Raw genomic sequence first — 26,744 nt, forward strand, 5'->3', positions numbered from 1 at the left:
TGCATGCATAATACGACACTTTATGTGCCGAAGACAAAATGCACTACTTAAGTCAAAAAAATTATGTTATAGTGATGGGATTTTTATAAACTTTACACACTCAAAAATGTAATTTATTTCCACATCATTGGCTATAATTGGATACAGTACATTTCCGCTTCTGTTCTAAATAACGTCCTTTAGCAAACTTGTTTATTAAAGAAAAAAACTGCATATGAACATTACACAGGCCACGTGACAGCTTACCTGAATTGCCAGGAGTCAGTTTAACCCCATTACAAACGATTTGATGCCTGCTGTATTTTCTGTTTTTTGCAGTTTTTAAGGATTTATTTTACTTGTATACCATCAGAGGTACCAATACTAAGGGGCACAGTACAAATACCTTACCAGCTTGGTTTGAGTCACATTAATGTTTCTAGTCACAAATAAATGAACTATTTTAACTCCAAACATGTAAAGTCAAAGTCATAGATTACTGCTTAAGTGTAAGGCTCAGCCTCCAACATATTCTTAATCATTAGAAAAAGGCTGACTTACGAAAGTGCCACTTGACATTTCTAAAACAAATCACGTTTTAACAACATGAATGCACAACCCTCCTGGAATTCATGGACAGTAGTCTTCCCTCCTGTATTCAAATTTAGTCTTCACGGCTGAGATTAAAAATTAAGCATGCCCTTTCTTTAAGCACTTTAATGCTCTGACTCCTGACGTGCCCTTATACTCTTAGAATTTGTGGCCCTCACACTCGGCTCTAAACTCACCCTGTACTCATTTAAAAAAAAAAGAGAGAGAGAGAAAAGAAAAAAAGAAAGAAAGAAAGAAAGAAAAGGTATTTATATGCCAGCACCGAACGCTTGCCGCGCGCTAACCAACCGCCGCCGCCATGTGGCCCCCCCGCCGCGGCCTGGTCCCGTTGCCTAGAGACCAGGGGCGGCCCCAAAGCGAGGTGGGGCGGGGCGCGCGCACCCCGCCCGAAGCGGATTGGCCCTTCCGACCTGCCTGTCAACCCGACAGGCTTCCGCCGCCATGGCGGGCTGCTCCCCGCCCCGCTGCTTCCTCGGTTACGCGCCGTGACGCGTTTCTGCCTCGCCCGGGGGAAAAACAAGCCGGGCGGAGGCCGCCGTCGCGCGCGGCGCGCGTCATGCGCGAGGGGGCGCGTGTGCCGTGAGTTCCGTCCCGTCGCCCAGCCGAGCGCGGCGGCGGCGTTGGGCGGGGAGAGACCGAGGTGCGGGGGGAGGAGACGGTCGTCGTTTGGCCGGGCTGTGGGGGGAAAGGGGGGCGAGCCCACCCCGCAGGTGTGTGTGTGGGGGGAGCCCGGGGGGCGAGCCCATTCCCCCGGTGGGGGGGCAGGGGGCGAGCCCACCCCGCAGGTGTGGGGGGGGGGCGGGGGGCGAGCCCATTCCCCAGCTCGGGGGGGGGGGGGAGGGGCCCGTTCCGCCAGCTGGGCGGTCGTGTCCGGCGGGCGGTGCGCTCGGCCTTCGCCCTGCGCCCCGCCGCGCTCTCGCCCCGCCGCTGGGATTCCCTGCCTCCCACCCGCAGGTGCAGAGCCAGGCGGAGTGCTGTCCCGCGGGCTCGTTACGCAGCTCCCCGGGGGCCTGGCGCGGTGGAAGCCGCTGGCCTTCGGGGCGCTTCCCGCCGCGCCTTCCCGGAGCGCGACTGTGTGGAGGCGGTTGCCGGATCCTTCCGCGGGGCCCCCACCCGGCGGGTGAGTTTGCGGGGGACCCTGGCTCTCGTCCGTTAGAGCCTGCGGTCCTGGCTGTCTTTGGTAGACGTGTGCCAGTGGCGCCGGACGTGGTGCCTGGTCTTTAAAAATGCTGCTTGCCTGGGAGTGGTGTCACTGCTGTGGTGTCTTTTTCTCATCTCACATTGAAATCTGAGCGAGAGTTCTGGTTCACGTCTCCTTGCCGTTCTCGTGCCTTTGCCTCCCCATGGCTGAAGTGGAGCCCTTTACACATTACAGCCCAGAACATTAGTATAAGCAGGAGTGGTAGTCTGAAGTGACCTACTAGGCTTTGAAGCACAGTAGCTGAGGAGCAGGTGCATTTCTTTTTCTCTGCTCATGCCTGTGAGGACAATAAACTTAAGCAGAGCAGTATTGGTAGTTGAGATTTAAATTGCCTGTACCTGAATAACCGATGTTCCTGAGACAGAACTCATTTTGAGTTCTTTCAGGGCTTTAGTAGCTAAGGGGTTTAGTGGTTTAATATAACCTGACACACTTAGAAACACCACGAATTCTGATAGGAAAAGGTAGATATGATTCTGGCATAGTCTTGAAAGTTGCGTGTAAGTTATTAGGAGAACATGAAAAGGAATGGATCACAATTCTTGGTATCATAAGCTAACAGATTTCAGTCAGAACAATATAAATAGTAAAATTGTATATGACTTGCGTATTGCATTTGATTTATGTCTCGTAACAGTTGGCACAATTAAAAACTCTAGTATAGAAAAATCCAAACTTTTCTTAAAAAGGAATGTCTTATCTTGTGTCTGTTTTACAGATACTTGTAGGGGTTAAAAATCTGTACTGCAACTAAATAAAACAAGGACGGAAATCTGAAGGATGGCAGCAAATCCTTCAGGACAAGGTAAGTTTTGATTTAACTATTCAAGAGGAAAGACTATCTCAGTGCAGTTACTGAGACCACCTATTTAGTTTGTAGGAAGAGGAAAAAGGGGAAATCAGCAGAAAAGGAAGCTGCAAGAAATTACTGCAGAAAGTAGCAAAATGTAAGTAAGCTGCAATAAGATATACCACATTAAATGACTGCAAAAGACCGGTTATGACACTAGGGCCTCTGCGCAGCTATATGGTCCTTCATGCTCAAGTTATTTGGCTATTTTCTAGAGTGTATTCCAGACACTTAAAATAGTCAACATTGAGTCTAACATGCTACTCTTGCACAGAGCATCAGGGAACAGTTAAAAGTAATACATTCCATGCTGCAATGAGAGCAACAGGAACCAGGCAATATTAGCTGTCAAGGACAGATATCGAGTAGCCAAGCTAAGGAGGAAAAGGTAAATGAAATCGTAATGCTAGCTTCTTTGAAATGTTTGTTTGTGTGATGACACATCTGAATTACTTCCTTAAAATCATTGAAGATGTGGAAAGATTCTTACCTCTCCGAAACTGGATCGGAGCTGAGGGACTGAGGTCATACAGAAAGTTAAAAGAGATTTAAATCGCCCTCTGGAGGTGCTTTGTGAGAATCTTATGCAAACTGAAGCTTGTTTCTTTTTTCTATGGAAAAGCTGGAGGTAAGGAAGCTTTCTAGGTATGGTTCCTCATTTATTGGTTATGAGAAATTAACCCAGAGTTTAGTTTCCCAGCAACTCATAACTTCATATACTTTGGTATGCGAAAATCTTTATCAAGAAAGCAGTCACACAAAGGTGAGTGTAATTAATTCTAAAGTACAGTCACTTTGAAGAAGTACCAAATCACTGTGTATTTATTTCCTGCTTTCAAAACAAGCACGGAAGAAATGTGAAAGATGCAGCAGACTGACTGCACTTGTTTGTTGGCCAAAATAACATAGTTACAAAAAGCTCAGGTCATTTACAAAAATGCTGAGGGCAAATGCTCCAGATTGCAGGTGGTTGTCTCTCTCCAAATTTTTATCTAGGTTTCTATTATACAGTGGTAAATCTTTCTTTAGTCTGTGAGTAGTAGATAAGCAACACTGCAGGGTCCAGAATGTTGGCCTAGGGGGTTAAAAGCTGCTTTTTCCTAAATAATTAATATTTGTTTACTGACAAATGTGGGAGGGTGGTTAGTGATGAAATGCCTTGGGCTCTCTTCTGCTAAAATTCCAGAGGCTTGTAATTTAATAGAGCATTGGAATCCACTTCTGTGCTTTGAAAAGGTCCTTAAAGACTCACCAAAGTGTTCAAACAATTACAATATGAAAATTACTTTCACAGGGCAAATAAGAAAGCCTGTGAACTTTAATTGCCCACGCAAGCCTATAAATAATACACCTGAGAAAAACATAAAGAGACAGGTAATTATGAGGAATAATTCAAGTATTCTGTCTTTCTTCCTGGCCTAAGTCTAAAAGCCTAGATGAAGTCTAATAGTGAAGGTGGAGACAAATATTGCATATTCAGTTTGCTGCATAACACACATTGGTGTAATTTAAGCAACGTATTCTCTCATTTCCTTCTTTCTGGACGAAAGGAATAGGGATTTACTGAAACAGTGATTTGAAGGGCTATGAAAGGCAGAGCTTGTTCTGACTTATCTATAACAGTGAGCTGAAAATTAGCTTTCTGCACAGATTAACTACATTCAGATGCTTTTGCTTTGTGTTGTTTCTTTGCCTTTAATTACCACTTGATATTTTCTTTTTAGGGCTTAATTCAGTCTCCTGGTAATTGCAAACTTGTACTGTACAGGTTAAGATTTTGCTGACTGGATTTCCTTTAGTTCTGTTTCATTGGATGTTGTTATGAAAGCACTCTTTTGTTAGGCCTTCAATGATGAGAAGCTGTGTAGGAGTGCAGTGAAACCAAATAGAATTGTATGAAAGCCTTGCTTGAGTGCTTTAATACCACATGAAACCAACTGCACTCAACAGTATTAAAAAAAAAAAAAAAAAAGGAAAAAGATGTTAGCATGATGCATATTTGCCCACCAGATGACTTCATAGACCATAGTGGTGCACTTTGGTGGAAAAACAAAAAATCAGTTTCTGAACTAAAGCAATTACTTTAAAGTATTGAGTATTGCATTTCTTCTGCAATGATACTTCACAGAGCTTCTACAACATGCCTTAACAATGCTGCTATTGTAATACTTTTATTTGTCCATAGCAAGAGCAAAGCACACCTTAAATGTTAAAAATCAAAGATTTCATTCTACATGCAAGCTTCCCTAGAGGAAGCCCTCCTGAAGTGAGAGTAGCATGATTGTGCTCAAGAAGGTCATTTTCCTTTAGGTCCCCACTGGTGGAAGAAATACATACCTTGCTTCAGAAAGGATCAGAGTTTCCCAAAAGAAAAGTTCTGGTACATTGGCAAAGACAAACTCTTGAAATAAGTGCCATGTTACAAGCTTGAAGTTGTAGCACTTTAGTAAGGTGTCTTTTTTATGCTCTGGTGGTTGTTTATCCTTTTGGCCTAAAGATGTATGAGCATATTCATGTAACACAGTCTGAGCAGGTGGATATAGTGTTCTGTGCAGGGAGTTTGTGTTAAAAATGTTGTTTGGCATTAAAAAATGTAATCATCTACAAACTATGCCACTGTCTGCATTTTATTCTGATCTGTGTGCAAGCTTAGGGCTTGAGGGTTGTAATGAATCTCTTCACGTTCCCTGAAGAACTTTGCATCCATAGAGCACCAATGGCTTACATTCACCTATGCATGTAGTTATTGTCAGGAGGGACAGATTAAAATATTAATACATCCTTTAACAATTCAAGTTAATTTATTGAGTTACTAGTATGCCTTTTGCTTCACTGTCACACAACACATGAGAGCATATCAGAATGTGAATTGTTACTGAAAAGTACTGATATGGGGTAGGCTGCTAGATGATACTTTGATGCCAGTAGTCATAAGCAGAATAGAAAACAAGAATGCAGTTACTCCAGCTTTTTTTCCCTGAGCAGTGTGTAATGAATAGCCTCTTTAGATTCTGCTTTTTCAGAGGTTGCTGTTTCACTTAATGAAGACTACCGTTTCTGAGAGCATGTACTTCAGTAACGAAATTGCTGTGCAATGCTTTCTGAATTGAGCAGGCAACGTGTGTGGTGACAGTGCCTTTTAATGCATGGAGGCAGAGCTTAGAGTGGATGTCCAGTTTTGTAACCATTTTTCGAAGTAGAAGTATATCTTGAATGCAGTTTGATACCTTTGTTGTTATGCATATATATTGGCAAATGAGAAATAACACATTTTTAAAAATAAAAAGTATATACACATGAGATGAGTTTGAAGCGACCAGTGGATCAGGTAAAAGATAAGAGATGAAAAGCAAGAACCTCAAAGTAGATAAAGGAAATGCTGTTTTTTGCTATGCTGTAGTAGAATTGACTGTCATAAAGAGGTGGAGCAGTTGGGTTAGTTGTGTGTATTAAGAATGAAGTCTGCTGTGAGCTCTTAAAGATATGAGTGTCAGTGGGTGCTTTGACAGAGCACCCAATTTTGTGCTTAGTATCAGAAATGCAGGTATTGAAAAGGACATACTTAAACACTAAATGTCTTGATACTTGTACCTTAGGAGAATAATCCTAGGATCCAAGTTGTGAATCTGATACCTGATGCTGCCATTGTTTTCTTTAGCTCCCTTGAACAGGTCATTTTGCTTTAGGACTCTTTTGTCTGCAAAGCAAAGTACTCTAAATCAGTAATGCTGCTCTATCCAGTTACAAGAATCTAAACTCAAAGCTCTTGATTAAGAAGTTGCTTTGTTGAAATTTTATATGCTGCTTCTAACAGACATTAAAAGATGTTAATGAGGATGGCTTCCTTTTTTCTTTTGGTTTGTTCTTGTTGTTTTTAAACGTGTCCCTATTATGGAAGATTGGGAGTTTTATATTGGTCTGAAAATGTGTAAAAGCATCTATAATCACTTTAAAAATAGAGCTTTTTTTGTTGTTCGTACAAATATCTCAAAGCTTACTGAATCATACCATCTGCTTCATGATATATGTAGAACGTACCTAGTCTTTATTTGTGCCTTGTCAATAACATAAATTAAAAAAGTCTCATTTTTCTATCTTCAGCCCCCATATTGTCTGACTTAAAACATGAATTTTGATTTATGCATTTTCAAGATAAACAAGCACCAACAGAAGGCTGTTGAGTAATGTGTCAAGTTATAAGCTTTTTGGCTGAATACTGCGTAGAGGACTTTAGCAAAGGCCCCCTTAAAGGTACTTCAGTCTTCTTATTACAGCATCAGTCTCCAGAATTCACCAGAAAATAAGGTCTAGGCCAACTACATTCAGATGCATTGAATTTTAATTTGTTAGCAGTATGTCTCTGCCTTTGTATCTCTTAAAGTATACCTTCACTGAAGAGCTTCTAAACAAGATGTTGTTATTTATTATATTCCTGTACTGTTGCAGGCACATTCTGGAGCTTGTAGTCAGATAAATAGATGAAGTACACTTTTGTGTATCCATTTTTATGTCTGTTTGTGCATTAGACTGAACAAATATGAGTATCTTAAGATTATACAGTAGTAAAGGACACTAATGGAGATCAGCTGTGTTTTAACATGCCTATGAATACATAATATTTAATACAAGAAGCAAAAAAAACCTACCTAGAAAGCAGAGAAATAATGAAGAACTGTGAAGGAGTACATTTTCAAAATATTTCTTTTCTAAATTGAACTAATGCATTTTGAAGAAACTAACAAACAGGAAAATACCAATTGATGAAACTATTTATATTATTTTATAATTTTATATTTCATTATTTTATAATGAAACTCATCTCTTTATAATAAAGTAGTGGCTTGCTTGTATTTAGAAACTAGCCACAAATCAAAGAGAAAAAGTTTCTGTGTTTTTGATGTGAGGAGTGGTCTTAGTAGTATAAAAGCTTGTAAGAATGAGCTTTGTAGCTGTGTTCCACAATTGAGCTGTTTGTGGTACACTGGGCAACAGGAGGGACTTGTATATCTGGTTATTTGGTAGTCACAGAATAGTTAACATAGAGATACAGTGAAATCCTTGTCCATATGATTTCCTGTTTATGCACAACAGTTCTGCCACATTCTCATTTGTACAGAGTACAATTGTCTTTGGGAAAACAACTTTGAAAAAATATAAATGGCATCCATTTTAGGTTTTTTCCAGACTCGCAGGCATGCTGGTTCCTAACCTTTTATTTAGTATCTCTGTGATTCTAGAGAGCAATTTACACAACAACGTTGTGTAAATGACAACGTTCAAATGACAACGTTGTGACAACGTTCTTATTTTGTGCCTAGACATTGTAATTTCTTCTCTATTCCAGCCCTGCAGGCCCACTCCAAACTCAGTACACATATGCAAGAGCATATATGCAAGGGTATATTAAAACTAAAACTTCTCTGCATGGATCTAAGTAAAAGGTTATAATTGTATTTATGGATGAGTACATGTGCAAGCTTGTTGGTGGTCTTAATCTTGTTGCATATGCTAAACTTGAGTGTACTGGCATAATGAATTGTGCCCTGAATATATTCATCTGTTGTTAACAGATTCTAGATTCTAGATATAAAATGCAATCATTAAAACTACAGCTGAATGATAAGTTTTAATTTTTTCACCGAAAGGCAAATATTTGATCATATACCTTGGCTATAGCACCAAAACTGGCTTGGGAAGTGAGGGGACCTAACTTCAAATAATAGATTATATTTTAAAATGCATTAGTGTGTATGCTAGCTTTAGAAAGTCACTTCATGTTGTAAAATGAGAAACTGAAAAATAAAACCAATATATGAATAGCCTTTCAGATTGGTGTGAAGTTTTGAAGATTAATATAGTCATCATAATGTCATAGCTGTGTAGAGACTAATATCACAAGGTTAGAGTTGGCTCACAGAAATAAAACAAATCTCTCTAATATTTTTCTATTGTTCTCATCAGGTTTCCAGAATAAAAATAGAGTTGCAATTCTGGCAGAACTAGACAAGGAGAAGAGAAAGTTACTTATGCAAAACCAATCTTCCACAAATCACCCTGGAGCCAGGTACTTTGTTCTTATACTGTATGGATACTACTGGTTTAAACAAAATATAAGTTAATTTTTATTTTAATATGTAAGCTGTAAATGTGTGTAAGCACCTACCAGATGTATGCGCTGACTATCCTCAATAACAAGTCAGAGAGACTTTACAAAGTCAGAATATATTTGTATTTAGAATTGTTTACTACCTCTGAATTTTCATTTGCATAATTTTCATTTGAGAAAGGGAAAAATAAGTAAGCTTACTTAACTGTGTGAAAGTCTATTTTAAGAATCAGAGAGCAGGCACCCAGAAAGCATTTAATTATTAAGATACAATGCTCTAAAGAATATAGATAACAGAATGTTGGTTTCAGGGGTATTATGTTTTAGTGAAAAATAGTTACAGCAGGAAGTAAATTACTGCATTCTCCCTGCATTCTTGCCTGTATGCAAAACCAAGCCGGTTTATATTACTGTGTATGTTTTTATAAAAGACATTATGTTATAAGGATAATTCTACACGTAAGACGTAATGATCTAATTTAAGTTTTGGAGCTGTCATTGGGATATGTCTCATTTAAGACAAAAAAGGGTTGCATTTTTGTCACGTTAGGATAACTAGAATCACACTCTAACTTGCATGGGGAAGTGCAGACTGCTCTGAGCCTTTGGACTAGCATGAATTGAGGGCAGTGCCGTGTTCTAGATAAAATGTGTTACATACAGAATTGTAGAAGAGTCATTTTCTCTGAACAAAGAGTCTGCTCTTACCTCTTTTTTCAAAGAGATTGTAGGCCACCTTTATCATCTTCTTACTGACAGAAGAGTTAGGCGTATTTGAAATCAGTGAACTTCTATTCCTAAGTGACTCTATATGCAGGTACTATTCAAGCACAATTATTGATTATAGAAGAAGATAAATACCAATACTACAATAACTTGCACAGCCCGTGATTCCTGGCAGCAATACTTTCATGCTTCATTGCTAGACCAGCAGAGTTTCTATGAGTACTCCTTTGGTTTCTTTCCTATAAGGAAACAAACTCCACATTCCATTGTGCACATTTGCAACTTAGTAATTTTGAAGGGAAAGGAAGAAGCTCACAAACAAGCAGCCAAATAGTTCTGGGCATAGAGAGCTGACACATGATTTTAAGCAAATGACATTTGGATGGCAAGGATTTTGGACCCTAGACTAATTAGGTTGTAGATTTGGCTAAAGGTCTTGTCTTGCAGGAATGACTGCTTTTGAAAATCTGAGTTACTAACTCAGCAGTTGACATTGGAGCTGCTAGGAAGCTCAAGTGATGAGTGTCCTTGGATCCCTTATTGGAGAATTTTTTTCATATCATTGTCTGTATGACTGAGAAGAGTTGGACTTTCACTGCCTGTCTTCAGAGTCTTGTTTCAGACACAGTTATCAGTTGCATTGCAATAGAACTCTGATGGTGGTCTTCGCTAATTTTTACCGGAGGGATGACAGATCATCTTACCTATTCAGAGAACTAACGTCAGCTACTTTTTACTACTTCTTTTTTGGTTAACATGGAGGATGATTCTTAAGCAATGAAAGCTTTTTAAAAAAGCTATTTAGAGTTTCTAAATTGAAATATAGCATATGCTGAACTGAGATACATGGACAAGATCAATTTTAGGTACTCTGCCATCAGAGGATATTTATTTATGTATCATTAAGAAATTCTTTAACTAAAAGCTGTGCAGCCCACCTGCCAAAGCTGAACTTCTTGTGACGAAGACTGTGGAGCTGTAGTTAGTGCTACAGTTTATCACAGTTACTTAGGAGAGTCACTGGGCAGTAAGGGTGAACGTACAAAGCCGTTGTTCTAAAAATTGCTAATGTCTGATGTCATACTCATGGTGCCATTCTTTTTTGCAGCATTGCACTTGCAAGATCACCGCTGAACAAGGATTTCCGTGATCATGCTGAGCAACAGCACATTGCAGCACAGCAGAAGGCTGCTCTGCAGGTGAGCTGACAGTGCTGTTCAGTTTAGCTTGGCTCTGTTCTAGATGTGGATCCTGCAAGAGAATAGTCCTGTACCTAGAGAGAATGAAAAAACTCTTTTAGGAGTTAGGCTTCTTACATTTTTGTATTTGTCACAAACAAAGTTTCTTCTTCTGTTATGATGCAAGCTAAGTCTATGAGCTCGTTCCTTTATGATACAGTTGTGGGAATGTTTTTTACAGTATCATTACAGCTGCACTGTATGGTTTTGTCAAGAGCCAGTTTCATGAGACTTCTGAGTGTCTCATGAGGTGTAGGGGGAGCTATCCACTCTGCTTACCTTGCTTGGATCTGAGTAGATGCCAAATAAATACTCTTTAGTTCTGTGTGATAGAAGCAGAAGATTTGGAAGGCTTACCTGTGCCTTTGCAGGCTCCTGTTTGTTACCATCTTGCTTATGTCATGTGAGAGTGATTTCAGTGCTGGAATTAGAAATTGAGCAGGAAAGCTAGTACGTGGCCAGCTGTCTTCCTGGCATCCTAGGCACAGTGATTTCATCAGAGGGCAGAGACATGGGAAAAAAGTTCAAATCGCTGCCCTGCTCTCTCTGTTCATGTTTCCCTGGGCCTTTTTTTGTCTGTGGTTGCTAGTAAAGACCCCAGATTGCTTCTACTAAATGAATGGGAGCAGGAGTGAAGCCTGGCTGATGACGTCCCTGTTGATCACACAGTGTTTTAGGTTGGAAGGACTGTGGAGGTCTCTAGTCCAGTGCCCTTCTTAAAGCGTGACTAACTGCAGAACTAGATCATGTTGTTCAGGGCATGGTCCAGCTGAATTTTGAAGCTCTTCAAGGAGAAACTTTTCACAGCCTTTCTGGGCATTGAGTTTAGTTCTTAAACACTCTCACAGTGAAAATCTTATATCTAACTGGGATTTCCTGTGTTGCAACTTGTGACTCTGACCTCTTGTTCTTTTCCTGTGCTCTTCTGAGAACAGTCTGGCTGTGTTTTCTCTTTACCTTCTCAGTAGGTAGTTGAAGACAGTGTAAGATCTCTTCTGAGCCTTTTTTTCAGACTAAACAAACTTGGTTTTCTCACCATCTCCTTAGACATTAAGGGCTTCAACCCCTAAACATCTCTGGGTCCTCCATTGTACTCCCTGCATTTTATCTCCCTGTGGAGAGCCCCAAACTGGACACAGTGTCCTGAATGCAGTCTTATGAGTGCTGATCAGAAAGGAATAATCGCTTCCCTTGAGCAGCCAGCTGTGCTGCTGTTGATGCAGCCCACTGTGCTGGTAGCCTTTGTCACTGCAAGGGCGTGCTGCTGGCTAAACCTATTTGTCATCCACCAGGATTCCCAGGCCTCTTTCCTAGTAGTGGGAGGAAAGAATATAGGAGTCCAGTCTTTGAGATGGGAAAGACTACCTGGGCTTTTACAGAGCACTGGAACAGGTTGCCCAGAAAGGTTGTGGAGTCTCCTTCTCTGGAGATACCTGCCTGGATGCAATCCTGTTTAACATGTTCTAAGAGACCCTGCTTGAGCAGGGAGTTTGGGATAGAAGATCTCCAGAGGTCCCTTCCAGCCTTACCCATTCTGTGATTCTTTAAGAGGTTCTCTAGATCCATTTATGCTGCAGCCATCAGGTGAACAAACTTAGATACATCACAGGAGCGGAAGGCTGGTGTCCCATTCCATTACTGAATTCTAGTCACGTGGTATTTGTGCATGCATCCCCAAGCTTGTGACGCTGCTGATGCACAATTCTGACATATAGTCATATGTGCAGCTCTCACCTACTAGGGAATGCCTGCAGTTTGGTTGTTGAAGGAGGTGGAAGCAAAGGGGTGTTGGAGAGGGAGAATGGTCAAAAGTTCATTATTATTCTCTCCACCTGACCTGCCAAAAAAGTAGCAGCAGGAAATGACCAAGTTAATTCTTTTGATAGGTCCTATTCAGATGTGTTTGATCTAAAACATTGGTTTTGAGTTTGGCTATCAAGAGCTGGAGGGCAAACTTGGAGAATAAAGTATTAAAGCTGGAGAACGTATAAAGCCTTGACTTCTATTGATGCTGCAGGGGGTTATGCATTAACAAATGTTTCTCTCTTTCCAGCACGCACACGCACATTCCTCAGGATACTTCATAACTCAAGACTCTGCATTTGGAAATCTTATTCTTCCTGTCTTACCACGACTTGAGGCAGAATGAGAAATGTTATTTCTCAGAACTGCAAGTTCTGATTTTTGTCTATAGCAGGAACTGTCATCTTTCAAAGCTGTTCTAAGTGGTTTGTCAAAGCAGCTGAGGACACAATTTTAAGAAAATGGTCTGGTTTTGTAATTTCTTTACCTTTGTATATTAAATTCTATTTTGTTCTGGATTCATGTTATTACTATTTGGTGAAATCAGATGTACCAATGAAAAAGTAGTGTTACTGAGTACAGAATTTATTGTGTCCTGAATTTCTTTTCCTCTCTCAGCTCAAAGTCAGACACAGCACTGGAGGCATGGTGCATAAAGTGCATGGTGCTTGTTCTTCTCATCCCTCTTGCTGTGCTTCTTTTAAGTAAATGTCCAAACCGGCATCATCAAGAGATGTACTTTTCCTCAGTATTTGTGTGCCTGTCCAGTTAGTATATTTGGCTTTAAAGATGACAAAGTCACATTTGTCTGTAGAAGACGTGGATTTATTCAAATCAGCAGTTAGTCATTTTGTTTTGCTACATGCAGGACCATTACTGGTGCATGCTACTATTGAAGCAATATCCTGTATTCTGAGTCCTTAGATACAGTGTGTCTACCTCTAATTTTGTTTTATGAACTGTGAATGAATTAAAGTCATCAAGGTAAGGGAAAAGTATAATTTGCTTCATACCATCCTTTCAGGGACAAAACACTTCTCTGGTCTTTTCATATGGAAAGTGTTGTCTACAAGGACAGTTCAGTTCAAAAGGTCATCCTTCTAGTCATGTCCTTTTCAAAACTTTTGAGTGTTTTTCATGTTTCCTCTTTTCTGTGCTATTTTCAACTATAGTAAGCAATTCCAATTCCATATTGAAAGGAAATCTGTTGGTCTTAAGGTAAATTATTTTAGCATGTGTATAAAGTAGCTTAAAAAAACCCAATCCCTATGTAGACATACCTAGTATCTTCAGAATTTTAGGGGTACACTTATACTACTATGATTACATTGGTTGATTTTCCCATAGTGACAAGATTTAAGAAACAAGAACAGGAGAACTTTGAAAATCAGAAGTCAAGAAGCAGCTGTTAAATTGGTGCCTGCCTGGATTTACTGTCTTCTGTGGAACTCTGTTACATGTAGTTTTCAGGGTTGCAAAAATAATTTCAGAAGTGTGAATGCTAGTGTAGGAGGCAGTTGTTTTCTGCTTCCTTCTGCAGACATTTGCTTCAATTCAGTGAGTGTTGTTTAACTGTTAGCACTGCCAACAGTTCCATTCCTCGTGTGTAAGAAAATGGAGCAAGGGCCAAGAGATCAGTGCTGGTCTTTTTGAGAGAAAGGTGGTAGGAGGCAAATGCCACCACTTCCATATACCGTAGTTGAGTAAGGACTAACGCAGAAGCTGTGGCATGCTGAAGCCTTTTCAAGAAGATGAATTTGATGAAGTAGGCCTGATGAACCTTAAAGATCTGTGGTTGTATTAGGAACTGCTCATATCAGGTGCTTTTTGCATATGGTCTGATTTTGTGAGTTACAGCAATAATGGTGGTTCTTGTGGGAAGTGTAAAGAGTACTGTTGCTTCTGTTACCGATTTGTGGTGTATAGCACTCTATTTTATTTATTTATTTTTAATTAGCAACTTTACTTTCAAGCCATGCTGGCTAGTCATTATTCTGCAATGTAAGATGAGCATCTTAGAAGTGTTGGAATAAACAGGCCTGAGCTCTGTGTGCATGAGAGGCAACTGTGAATCAGTTCATATGTGGAAGCAAAGAGGGACGAAGAAGGTAAAGCAGATAGAACAGGAAGTACAGATTTTAGTTTTATAGCTGAGTTTAAAGTGGAGGTTAGACATTTTACCTTAAAAGAGATGCTTTTGGTTGAGAAAAGAGTGTATTTGGTTGAGAAAAGTGTCACCTTTCTCTGGAAACAGCCCTGTGTAAAAAAAAAATTGAAAGATAGTATCTCTGGGTTAATGCACAAAGTGCATATAATTCAAGTAGTGATGCAGTCAAGACCTGTCTCCTTTATAAGTCCATAGTTGCTCCATTAAAGTAGCTTAAACTTGCCAGGTGTGTAGTTTTCCTTCCTAATGGATCTGCTCTTGGAAATGCAGGACTTAAACACAAAGATGGAGTAGTCAGAAGGAGGAAAAAGTTGATTTAACTGCCACAATATGTTTTAAGTTAAAATGCTTTAAAATGTTCTGTGGAACTGTGAGGGACTTGGTGATATACCTAGTTATAATTAACTGTCAAAGATGCGAATACTGTATATGGAAGCTTCTGTCTTGTAAACCGCAAACTCTGAGGAATGTGACACTAATTGCTAATTTGTCTTACCACATTCACCTTTTCTTTTCAGCTATTAATCAGAATTAGAACGGTTAATATATTTCTATATAGCAGCAAAAGCTTTTCTCCTACTGAAATTGCATTTCAAAATCAAATGATTAGCAATTGCAGTGTACCCTGACCAGAAAGTGGCTGGGGTGTTACGCTTCTGGCAGTACCTACTGCCATAATCACATAAAACCAGAAGACTTGTAATCTAGTGATGACCTGTATATGTCAATGTATCTTTCCAAGAATCATTTAAATTCATTTGCTGTGATAATAGTTAGCCTTACCACTCAGGTCACATTCTTAGTGTAGAGTGGAGTAAAAGCAGTATTTTCTGGAAGCTGATGGTGTAATTTCACCAGATTAGGTCAATAGCCATAGGAAAAGTGGGTCAAAGAAAATCCCTTCACATTCTTTCAAATTAATGGAGATGTACCTCTCACTGGGGCATCTGGGAGAATCTACCTTATTAGCAATATAGGAATATTTAGTTACCTGCTGGATAACTGGATAACGAAGAGCAAGCAGAACTTACCTTGCAAGATGCACTAATGTAGTGGTGGATTTGGCTCTTGTATCTGCACTAATATCATTCATTACTACTTAAAAGCAGGACTAGTGTCACTAGATGGGTATTAGAGTGTCAGGGTCTGGCCCTAGTACTATAGTGCTGGATCCGTGTAGTAAGAAAGCAGCTTCTACCTTAACTGAAAATGTTCCTGGGTGGATTAGGTTACTTCCCTGATAGGGGCTCTGAGTTACAGTTCAGTTTTTATCACTTGTTTGTCTGACTGCAGCCGCTTGAGGGACTTGAAGGCAAACACAACTATTTACACGTTTCAAAGTTGGAGAGCGGTTACTGCTATTTCTGAGTGTGTACAATGCCCTCTTCTCCTGCCATCTACTCTTGATTGAGGATAGTGTGTCTGTAACCCTAGATTACCACCAGCTGTTTGTCAGTTGTAGGGTTATTTTGGAGAGGGGAATCAAAAAAGATAAGTTTCATACATCACTATTTCTACAGTCTTGGCCATCTGGCTATTAGAAAGATTTTGCCCTCTTTCGGTTCTATTATGTGTTCTATCTGGCTAGCATTAAATTTCACCATAAAAGTTCTAGTCTTCGAGTATATTCCTTTTCCTGCTCGGATCCCGAACATGAAGGCATTTTTTAAGAGATTTTGCTTCTAAATAGCCCAGCATGGCCTGCCTAGTAAGCAGAAAATAACATCCACAAAGCTCTTACCACTACATCTAGCACATACAAGGACTCTGATGTAATATGGACATGCTACATGCTGCCACTGTGTTGTTGCTACTACAGCATCTCCTGCAAGGAGTGTGATGAAATGAAACGGTAACTCTAGTACCAGCCATGTTGTGTTAGGCTTCAGGTGGTATGGCCCACATGGTAAAGCCTCAGCAAGGCTACTTAACGAACTCTGGTTGTGGTTTCAGCTTGATAAAAGCCATTTAAATTGTAAATATAAAATAAATATTGACCTCACCAGAAAAATAACTGACAACTGCTTTTTCCTTACAGTTTACTACCTTATGGAAATAGGCCTTGTTTGACCTCATCAGGCTAGGCTTGCAAGAGCAGGATTTTTGTGAAGAGACATGAAATCAAGTTTGTGGAACTTACCTACCCCCAGGACTGGGGAACCTGTACACTAAGATGTGTCTTTTGATGGACTAAAACACAGGGAGCTTAGACAGATGCTGAATGACTAACACAATTACAGTCTGTCAAGAAACTGAAGCATTAAAAACACCGCTTAAGCTTTTTTCTTCTTAGCCCTATGCTCTTTCACTAAACAAGTTTTCCCTCCACATATTTATTTTCCATGCTCAGATAACAAAGTCACTCATCTTCCTAACACCACTAGGGAAAATGTTCAGCTTTAACACAAGTAGCCTGACCTCTTGAAAAGTATCCTTGTGGTTTATGCAGGCTTTTAGTCTCCAGCTTTTAGAACTTTTATTCCTCTGATCTGTTAGGGTTGCTGGTATGAAACTAATCAATAGTACCTGACATCATTTGTGCCTTACATCAGAACATGAAATACCCCATGAAACTCTCATTAGTGGGAAGAAATTATACCTGAGTTGACATCACTTGCTGGAAACTTGCTGCTTGCTTTAATGCGTATTCCATCAGTTAAAATAGCTATATCTTATTTCTGTGTGCATGTGCAGCCAGCACAAGACAAGCCAGCTCTAGTTTGTGATCCTTGTGAACATTTTTGAGTACAGTTTTATTCATGCTGAGAAGTCGTCTCTGAGCCAGATGTATTAGGTAAGTCTTTCAGCCTGGCTGTCCCTTAGGGGCTGTAGGTGGCTTATGCTGTTGCTGCAGAGCAGAGAGAGAGGTCAGAGCATACTGGTCTGATCTTAACTTTGCCAAAAGTCCATGAAGAGGCCAGACATCTTCCTAGCCTCTTTAAAGGAAGAGGAAGGCGTTAATCATCAACTAAGTACCAGAACAGGGAAGTTTGAAATGGTGGGAGAAAATGTGGACGGTTAGGTCTTAGAGTACGCACTTATTCTAAGTGTTGGTTTATCATAGCATTTGCAGTATTTCAGACACTGATCACAAGGACTGTAAGCAGGTAACATGCCTAGAAAGTGGAACATGTGGTCACAGACCCTTTAGGAGGCAGTAACTGCCTCAACGTGTCCCCTTAGGGATTGTGGTAGTAAAAAATAGTAAAATTTGGTTGTGTTTGACAGAAAGAAGCATTGCTTAGAATAGCTGTCTTAGGAGATGTTCTTTTCCCCTTCAAGATTTGGAGAATGCCTGAGAATGCAACTGGAAATTCCAGCGGGCCAAGACTATGGCTCTGACCATTCCTTCTGTCAGACAAACTTCAAATCGCAATTTTTTCCAGAGGACAGGGTCAGTGTACTGTGCTATTTCTCTGAAGCTGAAGCAACTTCTCACATTCATGCGAGTTGACAGTAACTGGAGCTAGGAGAGGAATAGGGCTGGGCTAGAAGGTTTATGTGTCCAGACAGGACACAAGGAAGATGTGGAGACAGAGGAAGGATTGCCAGCATTTGTCTGAAAGACTTTCTGCACAGGGCTTTACATGCTTGGTACTTGATTCACTTAAATAAGGGGAAAATCCTGTGACATCTACTAGTAACACCCTTGTGTCTGGAAAGTCTGATAATTATGTTCTGAAATGCTTCTGTAGGCTGTAGGAAATCCTTCTTGAGCTAAAATACACATTACTGAGCTTTCTGTAACTATTAATAAAGGCACTCTGAAGACTACTAGGTTAAACAGATTTCGCATGCTGTCAGTTAAAACCCCGCTCCAGTGAGTTTTTCCATTTGCTGGAATTAAAAACCTTATCTCAGACTTTTTACATCAAATAACAGCATTTGGTCCTTGTTAGGTGGTTCTTACTGTTGCTAGAATCAAGTGGCATTCTCTCATACCTCCACAGGGAAATGATTTTTCACCGTTTTCTTCAATATAGGATATTCAGAAAGGAGTATAGCAAGTTAGTCACTGAGTGTTGAAAAAGTGATTAATATAGTGAGAATCTTTAAAAAATGACGCTTAACAACCAGTGAGGAAATGACTCGTCCCCTGTTCTCATCACTTACTCTACTCTGCCAGGTTCATTCAGGCACTGAATTATTAAAGGTGGTTATACGGCACTCAGTCTATTCTCATTGAGGTCTGTGATCTGGATGCTTTAGTGTCAGCAGATACTGCTTTTGGGGTGCAGGTTTTGTACATTCTGGCTAAACACCTACAGATCAGTTATTCAGAATTTACCTTATTTTTGTCTCAGGAGTTCTACTGGTTTATGTAGAAGCAGAAATCACAAGCTTGCAAGCCTTTTTCACTATCTACTTATGCAGTAGTGTCCATTTATATATTTGGATTAGTGTCCGATGGAAGGTTTCATTCAGTATGCAGAGTGTTTCAGTGTCACAAGTATGTGTAGATTAATGGACATCTTTACATCTTCAGAGGCTTTTTGTTGCATTACCTGAATCCTTACATGAGGTAGACCAAGTTACTATTACCTTCAGTTTTACAGATGGGAAAAAAGCAGAGGGTTTGCACTGCCTACAGGCACCTGCAAAGACTGTGGAGGGATCAGGATTAGTGGGCAGTGATTTGTGAGACACTACCTGGAGACTACTGCTCTGCATCCTACACCTGCAGTTGGCTCGTCTCCCCCTCACCCGCAAAGACGCAGAGCTCTCTGAGTTCTGATTTATCTTTGCTCTCATGGGCTGCTCTGTGTTACAGTTGGTTTGTTTTTCAGACGGTGAAGACAACTGAGTAGGGCAGAGTTTAGGAGATCCTGAGTGGGAAGGATGGTGATAAACCATCAGCAGTATTACACCAAGCACTTGGAAGCAAGGGCAAGTGTTCTGTCTTGTTCCCACTGCTACAACTAGATGAACTTGCCCATTACACTGAGGTTTAGCCATCATATCATGCCTAAGTAGAAGTGCTTTAGAGCCTCCCCCATCTATATGCAGAGAGCTACTCGTGGAACCGGGTATGGTGTGGCATGGGCTGAAGCGAAGGCAGTCAGAGCTGCTGTCTCTGTTTTTGTGGCAGCAAAAGCTGTATGCCGCTGTCTGGCAGCTGGGGCAGGAGTCAGGGAACTGTGTGTTTGCAACCATGCGTCATTACAGCTTGTCAGGAAGAAGTGCTCTAGGAGTAGTATGTTTTCAAACTCTGCCATAGCAGATGACTGGTTAGTCCAAGGAAAGCAAAATGATATGCATTGCCTGATACAGTACGATTACCTGATACGCTCGCTGCTGTACCAGCCACCTTCGAAGCCCCTGCAGGCACCAGATAGTTTCTGTCCTATCCAAATGAGAATGCAGTGTGCTGGCTTGGTTTGTAGCTGCTCCATTCTAGGTATTAGCGTACTTTTCTTGACCCTTGAGGTTTTCAAAGGCTAAGTTACCGTCTGAGTTAAGCCTGCAGATACATCCGTGTGTCTCATACGCACACCCGTGCACACGTGCGTGCATACACACACACACACACACACACACACAGAGAGAGAGAGAGAGAGAGTTACAGGTCTAATCACTTGCCCATTTAACATCCTGAACAGCTTAGTCTTCTCTGCCTATAGACAAGCCTGAGTATCGTGTTCTTTGTCTGCATTACCTTTCAGCTTTGTATTTGCACAGCACCTGGCACAGTGGAATCCTGAAATAAGATGGGTTGCCAAGCAAAGGAAGTGACTGTTAGTGATAAATACTGCTTGTCTGACCTGTGTTAGTGTTCTTCATTTCAGTTGAGCTCTCCTAAGGCTATTGCATAAAATTTAATCGTATTTATAATCATGATTCTCATGCCACTTCTCTTTCCATGGTAGTCCATCTCAGACCATCTGAGAAGGCAACAACAAGGCCTCAAGGGAAAGATTTTCCCACCACAAGCTGCCTGTGTTCCTCCATGCTACTCCATTCAGGCCTGGAGTCCGAAGTTGATTTCTGTGCCATGGGAGAGTGCCTGTAGTCACGCTCATGAGGGCAGTGTGCCCTCAGCCTCCCCGATGGAGCTCCTCCCTTTTGACTGACTGGTGAAGTGATCACTGAACAAGACCTTGAGCCTCAGGCTTCCGCAGCCGAGGGAGGAACAGGACCCATAAGGCCACGACACCAGGCCTGCTCCAAGCCAGTGGCTATCCATTATCTGTCCGAATGGGTCAGTTCCTGTGATGGAGTTTGAGTAAAAATGGTTGTCCTGTGCCAGTAGATGTTTCTATGCATGGTCAGAACAGAGGTATTGCCAAGCTGAAATGAGATGAGGGAGTTACAGCTCTCAGTTACTCACACCTGAATAGAATTAATACAGGGCTTTTCCCTCGTTCACAGGACACAAATATCCATCAGATGAGAGTTCACTGTCTGCCAGTTCTGTTCTGTTCAGTATGCCTTGTGCATACATGCGGACACTTCATTATAAGTCTCTTTCTCTCTCACTTCTTATATTTCTAGCAAGGAAAGCCAATCTCTAGCCTCCTCTTCTGTTTCAACCTGTTTTTTCTTTCCTGTAAGCTATTTCTTGCAGTACTGATTTCAAGTAGCAGAAGGGCATATACCTGTGGGATTTACTAATGCATGCAGTATAGTGTAAATTGTACTAGCTTCTATCTGACAGCCACATTGATTTCAGAAATATCACTGTAAATAATAATCACGTTGAATTACAAAATGCATCCTGAAGTTCTCAATAAATACATCAGCTTTTCAAAATTGCGAGTATTTTCACAAGGTACAAAGCTACCACTGTGATTCACCACTATGTCTTACCTGCCTGGCATATAATGCATTATATACCATCTAGCCTTCCTCTACCTCATAATGTTGATATTTCACATGAGGGATGGGAACTGTTTCTAATTCTTTTATGTTCAGAATTTGTAGAACATTTGGAAGTGAAAAGAATTCAAAACTCAGATGAGGAATGGATCATCCTGTAGTGACTTAGAGATTCTAGGTGCAGGTAGATAAACTGAAATATTTTATTCTCCTTAGCAGTCAGATGGTGATGAAAAAATGTGACACTGTGCTTCACTTTGTTCTCTTCTGGCAAGGCAAGGGTGAGAATTTCTAATCTCACAGTGGAGCATTTCTTGCAACAATATTGTTTCTTCCAAATGCCGAGCTCGTCTTCGCTCTTTTGGCTTCAGTCTGTGTCCAGGTTTTGAGGAGAAATTTGACTTAGCTATCAAAATTAGCATTAGCTGTCATTTTCCTCACTTAACTGAAGTGTGAAAAGACTCACAGAAAGGTGAATTGCCTTGGTGAGATCCTGTAGCTATGTGCTGGCAGAGTTCAGCCAAGAACCCAAACCTCCATATACCAGTGGCCCAGTCAGTATGTGCTGAGGGTGTCATGCTGGATTGTAGCCCTTCTCTGTGCCTAGCAGATCTCAGAGATAAGGTACCTCAAAAAGAAATACGCTTTTTCTCCAATATATCTTTGTTACTCTGTGTGCCTCCCCTCTCACAGTATAGAAACCTGAGCACGTAATTTACATTTGATAAAATTTCTAATGTCTGTGTTGGGGGAGCTTTGTCATGTCTTGTAGATTAACTGTAAAGCAGAACACATTCAATGCTCTACAAATACGCATTTGCAACACTGCAGTAGTGATATTAACATTTAACGCACACAGCTCTGCTGTCTATCATACAGCTTTAAAGCTACTCTTGCCATTGCTCTTTGGTTACAAACTGCCCTGGAGCATATATGAAGAGCATTCAGACAGCTTACATTATTCTTTTTTTAAAAAAAAAAAATCTGTTCTTCTCAAATGTCTTAATATCCTATCCTAAAGCACCAATGTCTTCTTTTAAAAACATGCCAGATACAGAGGTAGAAAGAGGAATTTCACTGCAAGAGAGCTGAGAGAGTTTAGAAGGACACACAACTCCATCTGGAAGAGTAAGAGCAAAAATACCTCTTTTTTTTTCCAAGATAAAAAGGCTACTGTGAAGTGGTTTTGGCCCTGAGAGTTGTAGTGATGTTTCTGGACACCATGTACCTGGTTTGAGGTATTTGTTTCCAAAGAAGCTCAGCAATACCTTCACTAATCCAAGACTGGTCTGAAATGATTCCTCAAGACAGAGTCAAACTGCTCAAGGCCAACATGCTAAGGCGAGCGGCACTTTACTTGCTTACAGCATTTATCCCTGCTGTCCTTCTGGTCTTTAACATGCTACTGAAAAGACCCACTGAGCCAAACATCTACAGCAACAGCAAACAGCACAGCAAACATCCAGCAGCAACAGTAGTGTGTGCTGGATCTCTTGCAGACACTGCAGCTTCATGAAGTGTTGGGACATGAAATGCCCAGTGTGAGTTGTAGAACAAGTTCCATCCAGAGCTCAGGGACGTGTTCCAGGGGAAAATGAGTGATATAATGGAGTACAGCCATTTCTTCAGACCTACTTGCAGAGCTCTGTATCACACCAAAAGGAGACCAGGAGCCCTATTCTGTTTTCTGGTACCCACGAAGCATTAAGATGGATACAAGTGCACTTACTGCAGTAGAAATGCCAAATGACTTAAAGCAAGTATCTTCCATAGTGTAGCTCTTTTCATTGCTCCTCAGCCTGTACCAATAAGATTCAAAAGGGCTTCTCCTTAAACTTTTACAGACTTAAGCCTATGCAGATTTGATTTCTCTTCTTTGTGTACAGAGTGACCAGGATTTGCCATGGAAGAGCAGGACAAATATGGGGTGTACTTAACCTGTCAGCATTTGTTCCACTGTAGAGCAGGGGAGAGGAGGGGGAGGAGGACTGAGAAATGTTCTTCACTGTGAGAGTGACGGAGCACTGGACCAGGTTGCCCAGAGAGGCTGTGGAGTCTCTTTCTCTGGAAATATTTAAGGCCCGCCTGGATGCAACCCTGTCTTAACATGCTGTAGGTGACCCTGCCGAGCAGGGAGGTTGGACAAGGTGATCTCCAGAGGTCCCTTCCAACCTTACTGATTCTGTGATTCTATGATCAGTAAAAATACATGCTTGTCCTATCATTTGGCTTTCCTCAGAACAGCTATATCACCAGATGTAATAACTAAACAAATGACAATGAGTAACCAGGCAAGTTTTCATCTGTTGTGGAACAGGCAACATAGTCATGCGTCAGACTGGCCTCCATTTAGTTTTGCAGCAGTCTGCAGTGATGTGTTGCTTTAGAGACATCTCCATTAGATACCATTAACCTCTGTAGCAGACTGGTGGCAAACAGTCATAAAATAATCAAGCACCTGACGAAAGGGGCTCCAAAGACATGGATTTCACTATTAGATTGCAGAATAGCAGCAGTGTAGTGTGATTTGTCAACCAATTATGTTTCCTCTGAGAATAAGAGTGCCTGCACTGGTTGGGAGAGATGCAGGGTCAGTGGGACTTTTGCAAATGTGAGGAGACAAGTATGGCAGGAAGCAATAAATATCAGGCTATGGGAATGACGACGCCATCTCCTTGAGGCACAGTAGCAGCTACAGGGCTGTGGAAGATGAATCAAATGCTCATCAACCCAACTGTGAAAAAGCAGGCAGCATTTTTCCCATGTGTCAGAGGTGGGTTGAACTTCTTGCCCAGAGGTGTCTTGACAAATAAACGCCGCAGCAGGAGAAGACCTTATTGGAGCCCAGCCCACAGTACATTAAGTGCGAGGGAGCAGGCAGTACCAGAGGGGCCCTGTGGCATCTAGCCAGGTCCATAGAAGTCCCAGGAGCTCTTCAGGGCCGGCTTGTCGCTCAACAGCAGAAACGAATATCCCCAAGCCCATGACAAGTGGGAAACACCAAGGCAGCAAAGGCTCTAGCTCAGAGACTTCATGCTTCAGACAGCCATGTGTTCTTTGCACAGCTCCCTCCAATGACAGAAGGACGAATTTCAGTCTAGGGAGTGAACACTTGAATTGTATCTTGTACTGTTTCTTTCCAGGAGAATCTTGCAGAAAAAACAAGCAGAGGGAGATGCCAGCCTGAACTACACAGGCTTGTCATCTGAGCAAGATGCTGGACGCTTTAGGTGAGTTTTTTATAGTAAAACAAGGAGCTGCGTAAGGCTAGGTTAAGTTTTCAGTCAGAGCAGAAACATTCCCCATGGGCTCGCGTCTACCTCGCAGGGCATCACTCTGAGCTGCTTCCAGTGTACAATGACAGCTTGGGAATAGGTTTTTAGAAGCAACAGATTTATTCAAAAGCCACAAATATACCTGTAGCACATTGTGTGAAACTGTTTCCAACTAGCCTCCCTTTCCACAGACACAGGAGCAGAAGGCAAGAAAGAAGCCAAAAACACAGAAAGCACTGCAGATTTTTCTGCAGGACTTTTTCAAATAAAATCTTGCACAACAGCCTGTCCTCCACCTACCATCACACCTAGGTAATGAGCTAGCAATCTGGGATAGGTTCTTCCAAGCTTTGCTTTGTGAGCATCTTTTAATTCAGCTCCTCAAAGATCAATATCTGATGTGGTTCCCCCTAGAATTTGTAAATAGTGAAGCCTCTTGACAGGACATTAGGAGCTCAGTAGTTTATCAGCTGTTGTCTTGGAGATAACTAAAGGTCCTCAGCTATCAGGCAGGGACCTCTTCAGAAGCAGTAGCATCTTTCTCCATCCCTTGTTCAGATTGTATCTCTGGAGGGGGCTGCTCTGACCACCCCTATTCACTTGTGGGACATCTGTCTGGTGCAGTGGAAATGGTGTGTGATTTTCTGCTCCATTTCTGCATCCAAATCCCTTCCTTTGTTTTCTCTCTCCATTTCTTGCTTTATTATCTTTCATCTCCCCCTTCTTTCATAGCTGCCCAGCTCCTTCTCTTGCCCTAGCATTAACATCAGAAAGGAGAACTCTTTTTTTCCTATCAGAGAACAAAATAATCAGGGGGATGTACAGTTCAAGATAAAGGTTTTCCTATAGAGCAGAAAAATGTGCAATAATTAGCATAATGTATTTCACTGTGGCTCTGCAGGCCCTCCCACATTTGGGATTGCTGGCTGAAACTGGGAGGTATTTCCATGTCCCCTGGCCTGGTTGCTCATCTAAGTAGAGTTCTAGGTGACATTTTCCTGTGCTTTAGGCTCCCTCATGGAGATGTAAGTGTAAGGATTTTCAGCTGTCTCCTTTTGCCTCCCTAATTTTCCCTTAGTGATCTGCAGAGATTTTTGTCTTTTCCTTACCTGATAGTGCTCAGTCTAGGTCATGGGATGGGCTACCATCTGCTATGGACATCTGTCTTCAACAACAGTGACTCCTTCTCAATCCATGTGTACTGATTACCCTATCTGCAATGAAAATTGCTATTGCTCCTAGTCTACAGTGGCAGTCAGAGAGCTCCAATCCAGCCAAATTGATGACAACAGTCATGTTACCAGAAGTATTTACCTCCTGTAATTCAGGGCCCCCTCCAGTTATCAGATTTGTGAAGAAACAACAAATGGAGGAAAAAAGCACATGGGATTTTTTCCTAAGTGATATACCTTAAATTGTTTTCATTCTCCCTTCTAATTCATCTTTATGATTCTGTAGGAAACATGAAATAAGAATACAAACTTTTTTCCACAAATGAGAACTCTGCCTGTGTGCAGGTGTATTTCAGCAAGCTCTGGCTCTGGACTGCCTGTATGTGGAGTCTCTTTTTAGGGAAATTAATCACTTACTAAATAGTATTGAGCAGATAAGGTCTGAAATCAATGCTCTGAGTCATTGAAAGTCTGCCAAAGAACGGAAAGCTTTACTTAATTGAATTAAATGTATTCCTTAGATTAGCTTGAGAAACCATCTTCTTGGAGCAGAATTAAAACATCATTTCAGCTTAAATTCAGTGGGTTAAATACATCATGCCAGATACTGTGCTGACTCCATGCTCTTGTACACTCGGCTGTAAGGAAGACATGCTTCAGAGTGAAAAGTATGTGAAGATACGAACACATATACTGGCTCTGAATAGTGCTCTTTACCTTTTAACAAAATGTTCACCTCCCACCTCATCATTCAAGCTGATGAGATTTGTAGGAGTACGTTGTATTAATCATCCATCCT

General features: G+C 41.2%; 1 protein-coding gene across 7 annotated transcripts in view; it reads left to right on the plus strand.

The window, feature by feature from the left end:
• The first annotated feature begins 1,076 nt into the window (after nt 1-1,076).
• The window catches only part of INIP (INTS3 and NABP interacting protein), a 41,261-nt gene continuing 15,593 nt past the window's right edge, over nt 1,077-26,744 (plus strand). Inside the window, exons 1-6 of one of the 7 annotated variants that reach the window (XM_062599858.1) lie at nt 1,077-1,231; nt 1,546-1,711; nt 2,511-2,597; nt 8,604-8,706; nt 10,583-10,673; nt 12,766-13,033. In XM_062599858.1, the coding sequence (XP_062455842.1) occupies nt 2,573-2,597; nt 8,604-8,706; nt 10,583-10,673; nt 12,766-12,861 (315 nt within the window). In that variant the 5' untranslated portion in view covers nt 1,077-1,231; nt 1,546-1,711; nt 2,511-2,572 and the 3' untranslated portion in view covers nt 12,862-13,033. Of the gene's footprint in view, nt 1,232-1,545; nt 1,712-2,510; nt 2,598-2,665; nt 2,740-3,114; nt 3,271-6,743; nt 6,894-8,603; nt 8,707-10,582; nt 10,674-12,765; nt 13,034-24,641; nt 24,729-26,744 lie in introns of those variants that run through there. The other 6 variants (XM_062599859.1, XM_062599856.1, XM_062599855.1 and 3 more) reach the window with 6 other exon arrangements.

Source organism: Rhea pennata, chromosome Z, assembly GCF_028389875.1.
Source record: "Rhea pennata isolate bPtePen1 chromosome Z, bPtePen1.pri, whole genome shotgun sequence".
NCBI lineage: Eukaryota > Metazoa > Chordata > Aves > Rheiformes > Rheidae > Rhea > Rhea pennata.